This window comes from Neomonachus schauinslandi, chromosome 12 (assembly GCF_002201575.2).
Source record: "Neomonachus schauinslandi chromosome 12, ASM220157v2, whole genome shotgun sequence".
NCBI classification, from domain to species: Eukaryota; Metazoa; Chordata; class Mammalia; order Carnivora; family Phocidae; genus Neomonachus; species Neomonachus schauinslandi.
Window position 1 is genome coordinate 98998159 of NC_058414.1, and position 19015 is coordinate 99017173.

The window sequence follows — 19015 nt, forward strand, 5'->3', positions numbered from 1 at the left end:
CGCCCCCTCGGGCAGCCCGCAGCTGCGCTGGTGCGCGCTCAGGCTGACCTGCAGCTGGAAGCTCTTCCCGCACGTGGCGCAGGTGAAGGGCCGCCCTCCGGGAGGGGCTGCGGGGTGCTTCTTCAGGCCTGGCTTGTGGCCGAAGCCTTTTGTCCGGCCGGGGTATTTACAGGGGTCACTGAAGGGTCTCGGGGCCTGGGTGGGGTCCAGCACGGCCTCTCCGTTATCAGGGGAGGTGTAGGGCACCCCCTCGGGCCCAGTCCTCGGGTTCAGGCCCACAGGGGGTTTACACCTGAAATTCCAGCCCCACCGGACCCCCCCAAAGAGCCAGTCCCCGGGGGGGGTCTCCTCCTGGGCCACGGCCGGGCTGAGCTCACCCATGTCCCGCTCAGGCCGGGCAGGCTCTCTCAGCCCCAGCACGGGGTCCTGGCTGGGAAAGGAGCTGCCCTGGTTCTCCCAGGCTCCTTCCTGGACTGGACTAGGGAAAAACCTTGTGGCCTGGCCTGGTCCAAACAGGGTCCCATGAGCCTCTAGGTCAGTAGGATGCACCGGTGTGGCCACCACCTCCTCTTCCTGGACTTCTGTTTTTATCACAATTTTTACATCTGCTGAGAAAGACAGAAAGACCCCGTATCATTCTGTCCCGGTACCTGCTTAGGGAAGGAAGGCCTGATACTTTCATCGGGCTATTCAGCTCCCCGACCACCGCTGAGCCCTACTCTCCCCGCCTCAGGATCCGGCTCAGCAGGGCATGCGGGCCTGGGGCTGCCTCAGCCTGTGGGTGAGGCCCTTCACAGGTAAAGCCAACGTATCCGCTCACCACGTTCCGTGTTCACGCTGGCTCTCAAGACTAATCATGCGTTTATCCTGAAGCTGACCACTGGTGGCCAAGTAGCCAAGGGGCAGAAGCCCAGTACTGGGCTCCGGCCGATCTATCATTGTACTGTGCTCCCCCCCCGCCGGCCCCCCCAGGCCAGCTGTGGGCTTCAGGTAGCTCTCTGACCAACAGCTCCTCTATGAACACCCTATTTCATAGGGTTGTATGTCGCGTCTGAAAGCACTTAGCACGCTATTTGGAAGGCAGCAAGCATTCAGTAAATGTGGCCAGCTAGCTAATGATAAAAATATTAGTGAAATAGTACAAATGTTTTTGATTTTATATAAACGCACTTGAATCTCACATCCTGAAGTTTTAGATCAGGGACGCAGGCTTTTAGCACATTTTGGGGGGGGATAAAATATGATAGAAATGATTAAAGTAACAGACAACTGGCCTTCAAAACCGAAGTGAAAAGAAAGCCAGTACATAAATTCGGTAGTTGTTCTTCCCGATTCTGGCCTTCAGACACCTGTCTTTGGTAGCGCTGATACCTAAGAAGCGGTTCTGGTTTGCTTTTGGTTTTTCAATGCCAGCCAGGAGCCAGGATTGCTGAGCCTGGGCAGGAGGTACATCCTCTCAACGGATCAGCTTACCAGGGTTGACTGGTTCAGACCGTATAAGAAAGGGACAGCCGGAAACATTCTCAAGAAAGGCTGTCCAAGTGTAAGAATTTGGAAGGAGATACAGGACAGACCGTACAGAGTCCGAACATCACAGACACCTAACGGCCTCTTGGCCGAAAGGTCAGGGCCGTTCACTGGTAAAAGTGAGGACCCTGGGCTGAGGCAGCCTCCCAGGAAGATGCGACCCTTTCCCGTCCTCTGCCACCCCATACCTTCTGTGGAGGCCGCTGTGTTGAGCTTCAGTGTCCCGTCTGAGCATGCTGAAGAAGGATGGTGGGGAGGGAGGTCCGCCTGCCAGGAAGTGGGTGGGAGAGTGGTTGAAAAGTTGGAGTGGACGCCTGCAATGAAGAGAGATCAGAGCCCATGGGTTAGGGGAAGGAAGGGCGCGGAAAGCCTGTGCGAAAGGAAGGACAGGCTAGACCCTAAGACCCCGCCTTTTTTGTGGGAGCGAACAGCCCCGCCTCTCCCGCACCCAGTTCTCTTTTGCTCCTTCTCTGAGGCACCAGGAAGCTCAGATGTTATTTCATACAGTCCTCTTGAATGTGAGGCATCTGGCAATTTAAATGCCCGTGGTAGGGGCAGGAACAGGAGTGCAGCTGACGAAGGTCAGGCAGAGAGATGCCAAGACAAGAGCATCATCCAACCCACGGTGGGGCCTGCAAAATATCATTTGGGGCAGCCCCCTGCCTTCAGGTGGGGAAACTTCTCCATGAGTCAGGAGCCCACAACTCCCACAGTGCTTCCAGAAGCTCCTTCCCTGCACCCTACCCTTAGTCCCTGCATCTCGTTCCTGGTGTCTGCTCCGGTTGTGGCCACTCACCAGAGGCAGCATCTGTAGAGACGTCTCCTGCTCCGGAGTCCAGCTGGCTGAGGCCCCACGGCTCCTCCCCGATATCTGGCTGTCCGGCTGCCCATGCCTCTACCCCCAGAGCCTGCTGCTCCTGGAGCTGGAGCTCGCCCTCCTGCTTGATCTGCATTAAGAGGTCAGGGGCAGGAACTGGGGGCCCCGAGCCTAAGAAAAGGAAAGGGCATGAACATACAGCATCAGGGCCCCTCGGGCCTGGGGCGGACACACATCCAACCAAGGACGTGGACACAGGGGCTTACAGGGGTCAAAAAGCAAGAGAACCTGGTGGGAATGGAAGGCCAGAGCGGAGGGGACGGCAGGGCCTTCTGGGCAAAGCATGAGGTCACATGGTATTGAGCATAGGGTAGGATGGGAAGGCATTCTCAGGGCGACCTCTGGCCCACGCAGAAGACTGAGCTGCTCTGGGCAAGTCCTGCCCTCACTTTTAACGCAGAAATGCTATATAAAAAGTCACTCGAAATATCCCCCAAAACCTTACTCCCCCACCTGTATATAAGGGAGCATAAAAGAAAGATTCCAGATACAAGAATCAAACAGCAAATGCAAAGTCAATCAAGAGTTCGAACAGGAGCCAAGCAACCCAGTGAGTCGCTGGAACAGGAGACAGGCCTTAGGGACTGGGCTTTGATGCCCAAGCGAGGCTGAGAGCCCTGCTGAGCTGTCTGAGCCATGAGGCTCCGTCCTAGTGAGCTGGGGACTAGAAAAATTCCATTCACCTGAAGGCACTACCAGGAAGCTGCCGCCTGTCTAGGGCCATGGGTGGGATAGCCACCCTAAGAAAGTGGAATTTCCCCACGCCCACACTGAATTCATACCACCCACACGGTGCAGAGACCAGAAGCTGAGAAATTCACAGAAACATTGGCTGACCACCCCCCCCCCACCGCAACCCATGAGGCCCCCCAGCACAGGCAAATGCAAACCTGCCCCCCAGGGACACCCCCACAACTCAGGTCCCTATGAAAAAACTAAACTTACAACCAGAAGAGGAGCCAAACAACATGAGAGTTGTGGCCGAACTGACTCCCAAGAACTACAGAAAAAAGAACAAGCCGAAGGGTGCGGGGACCTAAGTACCACCCTGGGAGTTGATGTACCGCGGCCTGTGCCCAAGGCTGTCCCCTGCCAGGTCACATGACAGAGTGGCCTGAAAGCCTCCAGGCTGAGACCGTGGTGGCCCCGAGGACCAGCAGAGGCGGACAGAGAGTCTCAGGAGGAGAGCATTTTCCACATAGCTTGCAGGCGTTACTGAGCTCACCACTATAGATCACCACCTCAACAAGAAAAGTGGCCCCCCTCAGGGGGTCAGAGGTCATGTACTGCAGGATCTGGCCTGCAGAGACGCTGGATACTGGAATACGCCGAATATAAAGTTTAATATATTTGGAAAAGTAAAAAGGGGGAGAGTCTGATAAATCAGAGCCTACCCAAATAGACCAATCAGATTTTGAAAAAAGAAGAAAATATAACTTTGGAATTGTAAAATAAAATCACTGAAATTTAAAAATCCAGTTTATAGGCAAAACAACAGAAAGCAAAGAACCGAGCCGAGGCTGGTGAGCTAACTAGAAGACAGATAAGAAATGATGGACAGAGCTGAAAATATGAAGAGACGTCCACCGTTATGAAGGACAGTACGAAAACATTCCAGAATAAACAAGTAGGGAGAAGGCGGGCAAGGCAATATTCAGAGAGATAATACTGCAAAATCTCCCAAACTGTTGAAAACTACTGATGATTAAAGCTGGATCAAGAGAAAGAAATCCCTGCCTGGACATGCGGAAAGACCGCAGGCCCCCAGAGTCAGAGGCCTGCTTGGCAGAGGACAAGGCAGACCGCCCACCAGGCCACAATGGCGGGACGGTTGGATGGCTTCTCAGCTTCTCCCTCTCAGCAAAGCATCTTCAAGGGGCTAGGAGAAAATAACATTCACACAAGAATCCATATCCCTCAAATACAGGGATGGAATAAGAGTATTTTCAAACACATAAAAACTCCTATACGAACACAAACTGAGAGTCTGGCACTCACAGACCCACAAAAGACTTCTAAGGGATATGTTTGTAAAGAAAAAAAAAAACAACAACTCCTAAAGTCACCTCTAAAAGAACAGAAACAGAACATATAACTTCCAAACTAATTAAAAATAATACTAGTTTGAGAGGCGCCTGAGTGGCTCAGTTGGTTAAGTGTCTGCCTTCAGCCCAGGTCATGATCCCAGGACTCTGGGATCGAGTCCAGAGTTGGGGGGGGGGTCCCTGCTTCTCCTCCCTTTGCCCCGACCCCCGTTTGTGCTCTCTCTCTCTCAAATAAATAAATAAAATCTTAAAAGAAAAAAAAGGAAAAAAATAGTTTGAGGAAGAAAGAATCTAAATGAAGAACTCTCAAAGGAAGAGTACTAAAAAAGAAATACAGAAAAGGTGGTCTAAGGTCTGAACATAAGTCAAGATGGTGGGTGAGAATCCAAACATGCTAGCGAACACAATCAGTGTAAGCTGGGTGGGCCGGCATTGTCCATTGGAGAAACCGTGTAGGCCATGTAGCTTATTCTAGGTTTTCTAATAGTTATGTTAAAAAAATAAATAAATAAAAAGGAACAGATGAAATTAATTTTAATAATATATTTTACTTAACCCAATATATCCAAAATGTCCAAAATTTATGTATTTTATCTTTACATCACTTTTTTTTTAAGTTTTATCTATTTATTTGAGAGTGAGAGAGAAAGAGAGTGCAGGAAATGGGGGGAGACAGAGAAGCAGACTCCCCACTGAGAGGGAGCCTGACACGGGGCTCAATCCTGGGACCCTGGGATCCTGACCTGAGCCAGAGGCAGACGCTTAACCGACTAAGCCACCCAGGTGCCCTTTTACAGCATTTTTTAAGTGACCAACAACCACATGTACCTAGTGCCCACTGTTCTGGACATTTAAAAGGTAAAGATGATCACACTAAAAAAGAACAAGAAACTGGGGTGCCTGGGTGGCTCAGTCAGTTAAGCATCTGCCTTCGGCTCAGGTCGTGATCCCAGAGTCCTGGGATCGAGTCCCACATCGGGCTCCCTGCTCAGCGGGGAGTCTGCTTCTCCCTCTGCCTGCTGCTCTTCCAGTTTGTGCGCGCGCTCTCACAAATAAATAAATAAAATAAAATAACAACAACAAAAAACCGAACAAGAAACCTAGCTATATGCTGTTTGCAAAAGACGCAATTAAAACAAAAGGATGCAAGAGCAGTGTAAAAGAATAAAAGCCAGAATAAAGACATTTTTAAAAAAGATGTAGTTATACCATATCAGAGGAAATAGATTTTGAAAAGAGAAATATTCATAGAAATAAAAAAAAAGGGTCACTGTGCAATGTTACATTGACCAGAAAGAGAAAATAATTCTAAATGTTTAATCTAATACCTTGGCTTCAAAATAATAAAGCAAAACTCCGGGAGAAATAAACAACTCCTAACTTCTCAGCGGGGGGTTTCAACACACCTGTTTCTGTAACTGATAAATCTAGCTGACTCAAGGTTATAGGAAATTCGAGTAACACTATTAACAAACCCGATCAAATGGACGTAGTAGACTCTAAAGACAAGGAAAACACAAGTTTTTCAAGCCACGCAGAACAGTAAGGAAAAATGAACACTTTCTAGACCATAAAATGAACTTTGGTAAATTTTTTTTTTGAAGATTTTATTTATTTATTTGACAGAGAGACACAGCGAGAGAGGGAACACAAGCAGGGGGAGTGGGAGAGGGAGAAGCAGGCTTCCCGCTGAGCAGGGAGCTCGATGTGGAGCTTGATCCCAGAGCCCTGGGATCATGACCTGAGCCGAAGGCAGATGCTTAATGACTGAGCCATCCAGGTGCCCCCGAACTTTGGTAAATTTTAAAAGATTTGTACTTTATACCCTTATTTTCTGACTATAACATTAGGTCAGAAATCAAGAACAGATATCCCCAAACTCCTCATACGTACTAAAATTTAAAAATATGTATGTTTTTTAAATAATCCAAGGCTCTAAGGACAAATGACAATGAAAATGAGAAGATATTTGGAACCCAATGCCAATAAAGATATTATTTATCAAAATGTGTGAGCTGCATTTATAGTGGTACTTAGAGGGTATTTTATGACCTCGTATGTTTATATTACGAAGGAGAAGACAGGTAGAAAATTAAGGGTCAAGTAGTCAGTGCAACTCTACCACTTTAGGGTAGGAAGTCCCCCCTGCTGGGCCACAGTGAAGGAGCCTGTCCCCAGCAGAGCAACAGAGACGGCCTGGCCCCTGGGGGTAGCCAGCTGCCCAAGGGGAGGAGGATGGATGGGCAAGGACTGTGCTTGTCCAGTTCTGCTCCCAAACTCTCTGATGATGAGGTATGTTCCTGGTGGGCCCCCTGGAAGGATGCCCAGAGGTAGAGAGAGAGAGGGACGTCACAGAATTGAGCCCCTTGTGCATGAGAACAGGAACTGGGAAAAAGGAGTTCCCTGCCCCTCCAGCAGCCCCCCACAGATGTCAGCAACAAACAGAAAAAGCATGTTAAAAAAAGGCACCACAGAGGTGCCTGGGTGGCTCTGGCGGTTAAGTTTCCAATTCTTGATTTACGTTCAGGTCTTGATCTCAGGATTGTGAGATGGAGCCCTGTGTCAGGCTCTGGGCTGGGAGCGGAGCCTGCTTCAGATTCTCTCTCTCACTCTGCTCCCCCCCCCCCAGCTCTCAAGCTCTCTCTCTAAAAAAAAAAAAAAAAAAAAAAGCACCACTGACAATAGCAATTTTAAAAAAAATACAAGGAAAAAATCTAAAAAAAAAAAATAAAAACAAAAAATAATACAGGGAACCTAGGAATGTATCTAACAACAAATTTGGAGAAAATTCTAAAACTTCATGGAGGCCCGTGAGACAGATGAGCTACATGGAGGAGGCTTAGGACATTCCCCAGTAACGTGCCTCAGTACCACAGAGGGGTCCATTCTCTCCAACGTGATTAAGAGAGTGAATGCAACTCCAACCACAATCCCAGCTGGATTTTTCACAGAACTTGTTATAAGGTAATTAGGAAGATGACCCCCCAGAGCAAAGGAAAAGATGACCCAAAGCGCTAGTGAGAAAGAACCAGGGTCCCAACCTCCCTCTGCCACTAAGAGCTTGAATGTGAAAGGCAGAACTTTTAAAGCAAACGTGAGATGGTGTATTACTGCCTTGAGGTAGGGGAAATTTCTTAATTGCTTATGACATAAAAAGGACAAATCATAAAGGTAAAATCCAAGTGTATTAAAATCAAAAGCATCTGTTCTTTAAAATATACCATAAATGGAGAAGATATTAGCAATACACCCGCCAGAGAAAAAGATTAATATTCAGAACATGAAAGGAGCTCCTACAAATCAATAAGTAAAGGGAAAACAAAAGAAAAACGGACAAAAGGCATAAACAGGCATTTCACAGAAGAGCAGACAAGTGGCCTGTACACAGAGGATGTAATGTTCAATCTTGTTAACTGGGAAAATGCACATTTTAAAATAGGAATTTTAAACCGATGCACTCCCTCCAGATGGGCAGAGATGAGGATGGGAGGCGTTCCCAGGGCTGGCGAGGATGAGGGGCCATGGGCAGCTGGGCACCGTGGGCAGGCCACTTTACAGAGCACTCAGACGTGACCTGGAAAAGCCCAACATGCATCTTTCCTACAACCCAGCAGTTCCACTCCCGGGTCTACACCTAGAGAAACTTTGACACATGCTTCACAATTTTCACAACAGCATCGTTCCTAAAAGCAAACAAGTTAGGAACAGCGCAAACGCCCATCAACAGAAGGAGTGCACGCACTGTGTCGCCATCGTAAAGCAGAAAACCATGAAGTGGTGAAAAGGAAAAGGGGAAGCTGTACTGAGTCAACACCGGACAACTCTCAGAAACAAGGGCCAGTGAGAAAAGCAAGCTAAAGAAGAATATGGATGGTGTGAGCTCATTCCTACAAAGTTCACAGTGTTATTTAGGAATATATATAAGGAATAAAAATATAAAGAAAAGCAAGGGACTGATCACATCTCCTTCTGAATTTTCTGGTTATCTGTAAAAGGAAGGGAGGGGCATGGGATCAGAGAGGGACCACGGGGCGATGGAAGGTTCTGGGTTGTGATCTATTTCTGATGCTGGGGTATTGAGAATGTGGGTGTCGACTCTTACTCTCTAAGGGTTACATGGATTTTGTTCTGTATGCATTTTTTTTTTTAAGATTTTTGTTTATCAGAGAGAGAGAGTGAGCACAAGAAGGGGGGAGCAGCAGATGGGAGAAGCAGGGTCCCCGCTGAGCAGGGATCCCGATGCAGGACTCGATCCCAGGACCCTGGGACCACAATCCGAGCCGAAGACAGATGCTTAACCGACTGAGCCACCCAGGTGTCCCATGTCTATAAACTTATAATAAGAGTATCATCAAAAGTCTATGGCAAAAACCATCCTTACTGCCCAGACCTTCGAAGCACTTCACAGATAAGGATGCTGGCCATCTCTGGGAGTACTCAACAACATCCTGGCCAAACTGCCAAACAAGAAGAATACAGTTATAACAATTTTAAAAGAAGAGAGAACTTTTATGTTATCTGAGGAAGGCATAACCGTCTACAGAACAAAATCCATGAGAATCTAAACTGACAAGTCAATTACTAGAAATAATAAGGAGGTTGAGCAAAAGGGGTCTTTTACTAAAGAAAGTCAACAGCAGAGCTATATACTTGTAATAACTATTTAAAATGTAGTTAATATGAAAATGCCATTCACAATAGAAACAACAATTGGAGAAAACCGTGAAGCCTATTCAGGCCACCCAGAAGCCTTCACTCAGGGAGTCTTCCCACGGGGAGAGCCCCCTCATACTGTGAGGAAGCTTATTCTCCAGAAATAAAATGATAAAGTAAATGCAGTTCCAATCAAAATTCCAGCAGGATTTTCTGAGAACTTGACATAAAGATGCTGAAACTCATGAACAGGGTCTTGAAAAGTTTTTGAAGAGCAAGTAGGGAAGGCTTAGTCTTCTAGATATGAGGGCTTCTTATGAAGCTAAAACAGGGAGTGTTGGCGTAGAGACAAAGACCAAAAAACCAGAATAAAAAGCCCAGAAACCAAGTGCATGCATGGGAACCTGGTTCATGACCAAACTGCATTATAAATCATTGCAGAAAAGACAGAATATTCAGCAGCCTTTGTTGGGAAATCAGATGTCCTTGTGGGGAAAAAAATTTAAATTCTCCCTCGTAACCTACACAAATATTAATTCTCGATAAATTAAAGACTTAAATGTGCAAAGCAAAACTTTAAAAGTTTTATAAGAAGATGGAGAAGAATGTCTTTCTGACCTGCAGTGAGGAAGGGAAGGCTATCCTAAGATAGAAAAAGCAGATCATAAAGGAAAACACTGGTAGGTTTGACTGTACCCAAAATTAAGACTTCTGTACAAGCAAGACAAAGTTAAAAGACCTGCCACAGGCTGGGAGAAGACATTTGTGATGCAAATAACAGATGAAGCGTTTGGATCCAGAACCTACAGACAGAAGTCTGAATCAGTAAGAGAGTGACAAGCAACAGTAGAAAAACAGAAAAAGACAATCCACTGAAGAAACCAAATAAACACGAAAAGGATGCTCCACTTCACTAAGAGTCGGGGAAACGCAAATTAAAACACAATGCCATTTCAACCTCCACCAGATTGGCAAGAAGCTAATGCTGAAGGAGGGCAAGGATGTAAGACAACAGGCACTCGTGGCTGCTGATGGGAGCAGGACCAGCTGCGTAACCATGGCAATGGTGGAGGTGCAGACAAGCATGCCCAGCGATGCAGGGGGTCCACCCCAGTCTGTTCCCTGGAGAGGCCGCCGCGCAGGACACAGACAGACAGGGGTAAGACTGCCCACTGCGGCACCACGCAGGAGAGTGAAAAATCAGAAACAGCTGAAGTGCAAATCAACAGACCAGTGGAGAACAAGCTGGAATGTAGTTGCTTTTGGGATATTAAGCATGGGTTAAAATGAATGAACTTGATCTATCTGCATCAACAGAGATAAATCTGAAGTACACGATACTGAGTGATAAATACAATGACATTTATACCATCTCTCAAAACACAGAAAACCATATTATATATTGCTTATGGCTACGTATGTATGTAATAGCTTTAAATGAAAGTTTTCAAATGCGGATGGAAAGGGTAAACATCCACTTCAGGACAACTGGTTACCCTGGGGAGGAATGAGACTAGGAAATCTAACAAGGAATTTAACACACATAACACAAAAATATTTTAAATTACGTACGCTACATACATTCAACAAATAATTGTTGAATTTCTACTCTGTGCTAGGCAGTTCGAGGTGCCTGGAATGATCCTATGAACAAAAGAAATAAAAGTGCTTGTCCTCTTGAAATTTACATCCTAATGGGGTGAGCCCCACCGGCCATATATTAATCTACAAACGTGAAATCTATCAGCTCTCTCTCTGAAATACATGTAATATCTAGATCTCAATCGATTCTGTAAATGTGAAATATATATAACAATCTAGAAATACACATAATAGATGATGCTCTCTGCTATAGAACAAACCAAAGCAGGGAAAGGAGACTGGAAATTCTGAGTGGGGACAGGGGCTGCAATTTTAAGTAAGGTGATGATTTAAATGTTAAATAAGCAGAGTCCTGAAGGAGGTAATGGGTGGAGCCTGAGGGAGGACCTGAAGGGCATTCCTGGCAGAGGGTGCTGCAAGTGCAGAGGCTTGAGGCTGGGGCAGCCCAGAGTGTTGGGGGAAGCGGCAGGGAGGATGGTATGGCAGGAGCAGAGGGAGTGAGACACAAACAGAAACATGAGCCAGAGTCTCTGAGGCAGTGGGAAGCCAGTAAGTGGATTTGAAGGAAAGGGCGTAGGGCCTACTCTGGGGGACCAGTGCAGGAGGGGGGAGGCTGGCCAGGAGGTGGCCGCAGGAGATGATGGGCTGGGTGGCAGGGTAGAGGAGATGGGGTGTGACAGCCTTCTGGACGAGTCTGAAGGGAGTGCTAGCCACTAGGATCCCTGATGGCCGTGGACGGGAGAAAGGGCCGGGCTGAGCCCTGGGTCTCGGCCTGCAACTGGAGGGTGGGTAGCTGGCCACTGCAGCAAGGGAGGCGTGGGGTGGAGGGACGAGGCGAGGAGGAGCTCCGCTGGGTGTGTGCCTGGCATGAGACGTCTATCCCACCCGAGTGGAGACAGACCAGGCAGCCGGGTGTGAATTCAGGGAGGAGCCAGGCAGAAGGCACACGATGGCAACTGTTGGCACCCAGGTGGCATGCGGAGCCCTCCCAGCCACTGCTGGGATGGCGGAGACCGCCACACAGAGGGGAGGAAGGGCACCCCGACACTTAGAGGCCAGAAACAGCACTGGGAAATAGCAAAGGGAAGGTGTTAAGTAAGGCGGGACGAAACCAGGAGGGGGAGGCATCCTGTCGAAGCAGCCAATCTGGGAAGAGAGCGATCAATGGTGGCAAATATCACCAACGGTAAGACCAGACCTTTAATGCTACGGGGCCCCTGTGGCCTTGAGAGGAGTGTTGATGGAAGGGCCTCCGGAGCGGAAGAGGAATGGGAGAAAGCAGGCACTGCAGGAGGGCGCTCCTGGGGAGTGGGACACGAGGGCAGAAATGAGGGGGGCCGCTGCAGGCATGTGGGGTCACGAGTGGTTGGTGTCCAAACCGGGCAAATGACGGGGGGGCAGATATTGATGGGAAGGATCGGGGGGGCGAGTCCTCGCCAAGATGGCCTGGACTGGATCTAGTGCCCAGAGGAGCAGGCCTTCAGTGAGAGGTGTGACCACGGCAGCCAACACGGAGAACGGGGCATGGGTGGAACAGACAGGCCGGTGGGGTGGAAGGGCAGTGAGTTCTGTTTCTTTTTTCAGTTAAACAGTATTTGTTCAACATGAAAACCATTCTAAGCTCATGGGCCAAAAAACAGATAGTGGGCAACTTGGCCTACAGGCCAGTTTGCCAACCTCTGAGCAACTGAATGGACCAAGGAGACACCCCCGGGACTGTAGGTGAGACAGACATAGAGGGCTGTCGGCGGGGGGGGGGTCCTCTCCAGCCACGTGCAGCTGCATGGGAGCAGGTGCACGACAGGCAGACAGATTTAACCAGGATTATGTTTCTGCCGGGTGAGCACAATGACTAACAGGGGAGAGGGGGCGAGGGTGACCCTGGACCAGAGCCCCGGCTGGGCAAAGAGGGCACCCAGGACCAGCTGGGCAGTGAAAGGGCTAGATGCTGGGGTCCGGGCACTGGGAAGAGAGATCTGCAAGGACAGGAGGGGCCGAGCTCAAAATAAGATGATGGGAGGGGTGCATCACTGTCAGCAACAGGGAATGACCTCAGAGTGGGTGGTGGAGAGGGAGCGGAGGCTGGGGTGCTCAGAGGGCCGTCTGTGCATGCTGCCCTCGCCAGCCACAATGGTGGGAGTAGAGATGAGGTCTGCAGGAGGCGGCAGGAATAGGGGAGGCATCTGAGTGAAAGGCGGGGGTTTCCAGGGAGGAGGGGAGACTAGCACAGAGGCCCTATGGAGCAGGGACACTGCTGCCTTCCGTGCCTGGGCTAGGAGGGACAGGGGGAAGGGGTGCGCTGCAGCGGATGCAGGGCCCCCGGAAGAACCAGGACTCATCTGCACAAGAATGGGTGGGGATGCTCGGGTAAGAGCCGGAGGATGCGAGGTCTTGCTGGGGGCTGAGTTCCCTGAGGCACAGCGGCAGAATTTAGGAGCTGAAGAGAAGTGGAGAGGACGTTTGCCAAGGGGATGCCCAAGCCCGGAGCAGGTGAGGAGCGAGCTGGGGGTCCAGCTTCTCTCGCTGAGGTGGGTGGGGGGTAACGGGGTTCTTGCTGACGGGCTTGAGGCAGAGTGGAGTGTGTGTTGGAGGGGAGCGCGTGGTGGGGGTCTCGCTAGCAGCCACGGTGTTTCTGGGCCCCTCTTAGCTCTCACGAATGCCGGGGTGGGAACCCGAAAGCCTCCGCATAGAGGATCTAAGTAAGATGAACCGCCCCCCGCGCTAGGAGGCCGGGCTCGGTGTCAGAGTCCTGTTCTCCATTCAGACTCCGCAGCGCCCTGCTTAGTCATCTTTCTGTCCTCCACCTGCTGCTCTGTCCCTGGCGCCTAGCAAAGTCTCAAAGGACGTCTGTGGGACTAAACTGGCGAGTGCTCTTCGGGGCACGACCGTGTGGCCGGCTCTGCTCCGGCAGCCTGAAACCCCACTTGCGCTCAAACAGCGAACACGGAAGACGCACGTCATTAATCACAAACGAAACACGGTGAGACTTTTTAGTGACGCCGGTGTTCGGATGCCAGGGGAACCCGAGGCCGGTGGGACAGACACGGCGCTTCTGGGCGGAAAGCAGGCTTGAGCCCGCTGCGGGGGAGGGTGCTCCTGGTCAGGGATGGGCTGTCGCATCCCCACACCTGCCGAGGGCTTCACTTCAGTAACCTGGCTTCTCTCACGCATCCACCTGTCCCTCCCTTAACTTTCAGAGGCGCTGCCTGGCTCAGGAAAATCCGAGGCAGTGATCTCAGGTATCCAGATTCACCTTAAATAAATCTGTCGTTCTAATCATGTTGAAACATGTGGCCAGCCAATGGGACTGGCTCCTGGATGGGGGCAAGGCTGGCTCTTCATAAAACCGGGAAGGAATTACATTTAGTCTTCGACACACTCCTACCTTCCCTGTGAGTGTCCTCCTCCCTCTCCCCCTAATTGTGTGCCCTGGCTCTATCGCTTTTCTAAAAGACCAGGTTTGCTGCCTCTTTCCACTCCAGTATTCCTGGAGTTTAGGGGAACAGGCTACAGGTCATAACTCAACTACTGAAAAGCTTAGATTTAAAATATTCAAGTCTGAGGCTTCTCCTCGGCTCTTCCTGGAAAGAAGGTCGTGCCCTCCCTGACCCTCTACTTTCCTGTTTCCACCTGACTGCCTGGTGTCCCTGGCCTTCTCTCAGCCCCTCACCTGGACTCGGGTCCACAGGAACATCTGGAACCTTGGGGCCAGTACGACGCCAGCTGCATGGCTCCTTCCCCTGCTCAGTCTGGGAGAGGACCTCGGGCTTGGAGATGGCGTAGTCTGAGAAGGACAGAAAGGTTAGCTTTTGCCATGTGGTTCCATTCAGAGCTGCGGACAGGCAGCCTGGGAATCCACGAGTGGCCAAGAAACGAAACTTCTAAATTAGTATAGAGCACTGGTTCCCAACCATGGGCAATTCTGTCTCCTAGGGGACATTTGGCAGTCTGGAGACATTTTTGGTTGTCACGACTGGGGGTTGGGGGTGAGGTGCTCCTGGCATTGGTGGGTCAAGGCCAGGATGCTGCTGAACATCCTACACTGCACAGAGTAGCCCCACAGCAAACAACCATCTGGCCCCAGACATTCATGCCCAGGTGAAGACACTCTAATAGAATCTCTCCCTTAAGAAGCAGTGCATTTCTTCAAACTGAAATATACCGTGATGCCTGCCCCTGTTCCCTTCTGGGGTCACACAGAAACCATCGCAAGAGGAAGGCAGCCCAGGCAGGAACAGCCTCTTGGGGCTACCACATGTGGAGAGTGACCGCGGCCCCAGGGTCTGAGGGAGCAGAGCCTCGAGGCATGAAGACAGCGCTGGCCACGGGAAACGTGGTCTGCCCTTATTCTCCACCAACCCAGAGGAGTGTCGTCAGGTATCTTACAGGCCACATATCTCTGTAAGAAAAGGCTAAAGGAATGTGGGTCGATTACATCCTGGACCCGAGAGCAGCCTGAGGCTTTAGACTCTGTCTCAGCAGGACAGAGACGTCCGTCCTCCGTGCCTGGTTAGGAGAAATGCCACCATCCTTCTCTGTCTGGCCACCCATGAACTTCACCAGGTTGTTGGAACTTCCGACTCGGTCACTTGATGCTCATCTTCAGTAGGAGGAGGAAGTAACTCCTTGCATGGTCCGAGTTTCTAGTGATTTACACATTGTTGTGATGAAAACCACCCACATGGAGAGAGAGGTTTGAGGACTTTCAAACTCACATGTAACAGAAGAATGAGTATCATGCCTTACCCAGGGACACCAGCGTCTCGTAGTTGCCCCGCATCACATGCTTGTAGAGCTCCTTCTGCCACTCGTCCAGCTTGCCCCACTCCTGCTCAGAGAAATACACGGCTACGTCATCAAAGGTCATGGCACCTGGAACAGTGTCGCGCACGCTCACCCACACACTTACAGGCACAGTCCCTCGGGCTGTCCCACCCCAGGTGCCCGAGGGATACCTTGGGGGCCTCCCCCTTGCTGCCTGGGGGCAGGCGCAGGATCCAGAAATTTCGGTTCCTCAGCAGGTTCTCCATGTTCTCCAGCCGCCTCTGCAGCAGCCCGTACTCCTGCAGCAGGGTCCCCAGCACGGCCCACTTGCCCTCCAGCTGGTTCCCGAACTCCACGGCCGTCTTCTCGCAGTCGGCCAGCTTCTTCTCGGCCATCCCCGTCCGCCCTTCTAGCGAAAGCAGGCGGGCAGCCTGCGATTCAATCTTCCTCTCCATGGCCTGAATTGTGGCTGCCATCGTCCACGGGGAGATCTTTCAGAAACAAAGGGAAGTCCACCATCAATCATTCCATCCACCGTGTTCCTTGAGCCCCTCTCCCCTAGGTGCCGGGGAGCTGGGCCAGGAGGCTCGGAGCTGGGAATGAAAGTGGGGATGCCCCGGGCCACACGCCCCATCTCAGCCTAGGACCAGCTCCTCTGGGTAACTCAGACACTGCCGACGTCCCGGCAGGTGCCTTCCCTCCAGGGCTCGGCATGCACCGGCAGGCGACCTCCCGCATCTGCCCGTACGGGCTCTCTGAAGGCAGTATTTCAGCTTTTTGCAGCAGAGTGTGTGGCCCATGGAAGGTGCTCAGTGCAATTCTGCTAAATAAACAGTGACTTAGCACTGCTGGGGCGTTTCAGTGGATAAATAGTAAACTGCAGATTTACTAGAGCCCAGCCAGCACCTCCCATCATAATCACACAGGAACTGTCTACGGATGATGACCTAGCAAAAAAAACAGCTGGTTCACTGAACCGGCACAAACATGAGCATTGCTCAACTGCCTTTTTTTTTTTTTTTTTAAAGCATCTCTCTCTTTTTAATAAACATAAAAAAATCAAACAGCTAGTCCCTCTCCCCCCAGTGCCATCTGATTTTGTCCCCTCCCCAGTTACTCCTCCTTAAACTAAAAATCACCATTACTGCAAATCTCCACCAGCCAAGAGTTAGACTTTTTGACCCATGTGGCAGGGGTGGGTCAAGGAGACAAAATCAACACGGGTCCACTGGGCCCGCTGAGAGTCTGCTTCTCGCACTGTCCCCACCCCTCCCAAGGGGAAAATTATTTTCTGACATTTTTGTAGCTACTCCGGGATCAGTGACGCACCTCACAGATTGGTGAGGAAGGTAAAATATATGCCATAAGGTTAGACTTTTATGCGTGCGACAACCGTCATAAAGCTTCCCCCAAGCAGTGACTTACTTCCCTGTTGCTGGGAAGTTCACATGTAGCTTGAGTGACCTGACAGTTGGCAGTTGGAGACCCTGAGGAAAGGGCACATTTTGCCTTGGGTAGGGGCTGAACCACTCGACCCACCCACATGTGAAGGTGGGCCCCCCCGGGTCAGAGAGGAGGTCCAGATATCTGCACCTTCTTCTGGCTGTGCCTGAGGGCGCATGTTTCCTTACAACATTCTGGAAACTATTCCCAAACAAATGGTTGGTGACTATCTGCAAAACAAAGATGTGACTAGTGGGGAGCAGTGTGGGCTCATTTGGAGAAAGTCATCGAGAACTACAGCATGGGGGGATAATAGTGAGAGGTGTGCGAGCAGAGGCCAAAAACAACTGTCAAGCACCCTAGCGCTTCTGAGGTTGTTTGGAGGGAGGCCGCACCAGATGACCTCTGACCTGGAGAAGGAAGGGCTTTCGCTGGGAAGGAGCTGGATGGGCAGAGAGCTGTTAGAGGGACACAACTGGATGTGGGTGGGACTCCTGCTCTCAGGAGGCAGGTGCTTCTGCCCCGAGGCTGCAGGGACTGTGCTGGGCTGGCACCCTGGGCCACCCTCCAAGACAGCCGCCATTCCTTCCCTTGCCCATTTGTCCTTTCTGATCAGTCCCTGCCACCTGACCCCAGCCTCCAAGAGTTTGCTCCAGAAGTCTCCATTCGCTTCATCACCAGGCTCCCCAGCTACTGAAATCCTATTCGGCCCCTGAGTGCACTTGCCTGCCATATGAATGCAATCTTTGCGTTGCAGGAAAAGGACACCTGTATAAACTCCTTTATAAACAGTAAGGCACACATAGTGTGCTTACCATTTCAATGGGCCTTTGCACTATTTAGTGGGAGGTGGTGACCGCTTGTGCTCAGGCCCAGCTCCTTACTAAACGGTGGGTGGTGGATAATATGGGGCTGTCCTCAGACTCCTGCCAGGGAAGTGGAAACCCTATGCTTGAGAGGAGCCGATGGTAAGAGAACTCCAAATCCTTCAAGGACTCCCCACCCATAGGATGAAGTCCAGGCATTAAAACCCCTTCCAACTCTCCCTGCAGCCTTCTCTCCCACTGCCTCTCTACCAAAACCATCTTCCATGGAGCAGGGACTGCCTTGAATTCGCTCCGCACTGCCTTCTCTCTGAGCGCAAGCCGACCTCCCTACCGGAAAAGCTCCACTGGTCCACTCAGCCTGATGAAATCCTAGCCTTCCTCAAAAGCCCAGCTCAAATCACAGAAGCCCAGGCCAGGAAGGGGTGCCAGACCCTCCGTTTCCTTCCTCTGCCCTCCCAGAGCACCTTTCTGCCTCAAGGCAAGAACCACTCACCTCTTTCTGTTTGCATCGTTATCACCAGGGTCCCTGTCTGCTTCCCCAACACACAATGTGTCCCTAAATACGGACCAACTGTATCTTTTCACACTTTCTAGCTGTGCGATCCTAGGCAAGTTAACTTCTCCAGGCCTCGCGTTTTTCTTTTGTATGACGGAACGAGCACCTACCCCACAGGTTTGCTGTGAAGACAAAATAATGCCTAACAGGGCTGGTGCCTGCCTGCTTCTACAAGAGGGAGCAGCTGTCTTCCGCCCCGACCTCGATCGAGCTGGGCACTCGGTGTGTGCGGAATCGAAGCCGCTTCGGACACCTCCCAGGTGCCACCAGGCCGCTGGGGGGAGCTGGGGGGTAGGGAACGCTGAGGCAGAGCGGTGGGCAGAGAAAGGAGACGCGGGGTGGGGGGCGCGGAGATGAAGGGGCCAGCGGATGGGGCGGGGGCAGGAAACCGCGGAGGGCTGCAGGAACTCGGCGTGGGGCGGCCTCCGCTGCGGGGTCGGCCGGTTCCGCCCTGCTCAGGCTCGGCCGCGAATGGGGGGCCCGGCCGACGGGCGCCGTAGGCCCCGGCGGACCCCGCGCCCCGCTCGCCGGAGCCCAGGCCCGGCGGCCCGGCCCGGCCCACAGAGCCCCTCCCCAGGGCCTGCGGCGCCGTGTGCTGGGCCCGGGCCCCGAGTCCGCGCGTCGGTGCGCGCGGGCCGCCCTTACCGGAGCCGCGGCCGCCTCGGCCATGGCCGTGCACTGTCCGGCCCGGCCCGGAGGAAGTCGCCGCCGCCGCCGCCGC

The 19015-nt window shown here is 51.4% G+C and overlaps 1 protein-coding gene across 1 annotated transcript in view; it reads right to left on the reverse strand.

Moving 5' to 3' along the window:
• ZNF746 (zinc finger protein 746) overlaps positions 1 to 19009 on the reverse strand; it is a 21440-nt gene extending 2431 nt beyond the window's left edge. Inside the window, exons 1-7 of the mRNA XM_044920024.1 lie at positions 18940 to 19009; positions 15660 to 15959; positions 15451 to 15532; positions 14375 to 14488; positions 2324 to 2515; positions 1716 to 1841; positions 4 to 605 (exon numbers count right to left, since the gene is read on the reverse strand). Coding sequence (XP_044775959.1) covers positions 4 to 605; positions 1716 to 1841; positions 2324 to 2515; positions 14375 to 14488; positions 15451 to 15532; positions 15660 to 15959; positions 18940 to 18963 — 1440 coding nt within the window. The 5' untranslated portion in view covers positions 18964 to 19009. The remainder of the gene's footprint in view (positions 1 to 3; positions 606 to 1715; positions 1842 to 2323; positions 2516 to 14374; positions 14489 to 15450; positions 15533 to 15659; positions 15960 to 18939) is intronic.
• Between the last annotated feature and the right edge of the window lie 6 nt (positions 19010 to 19015).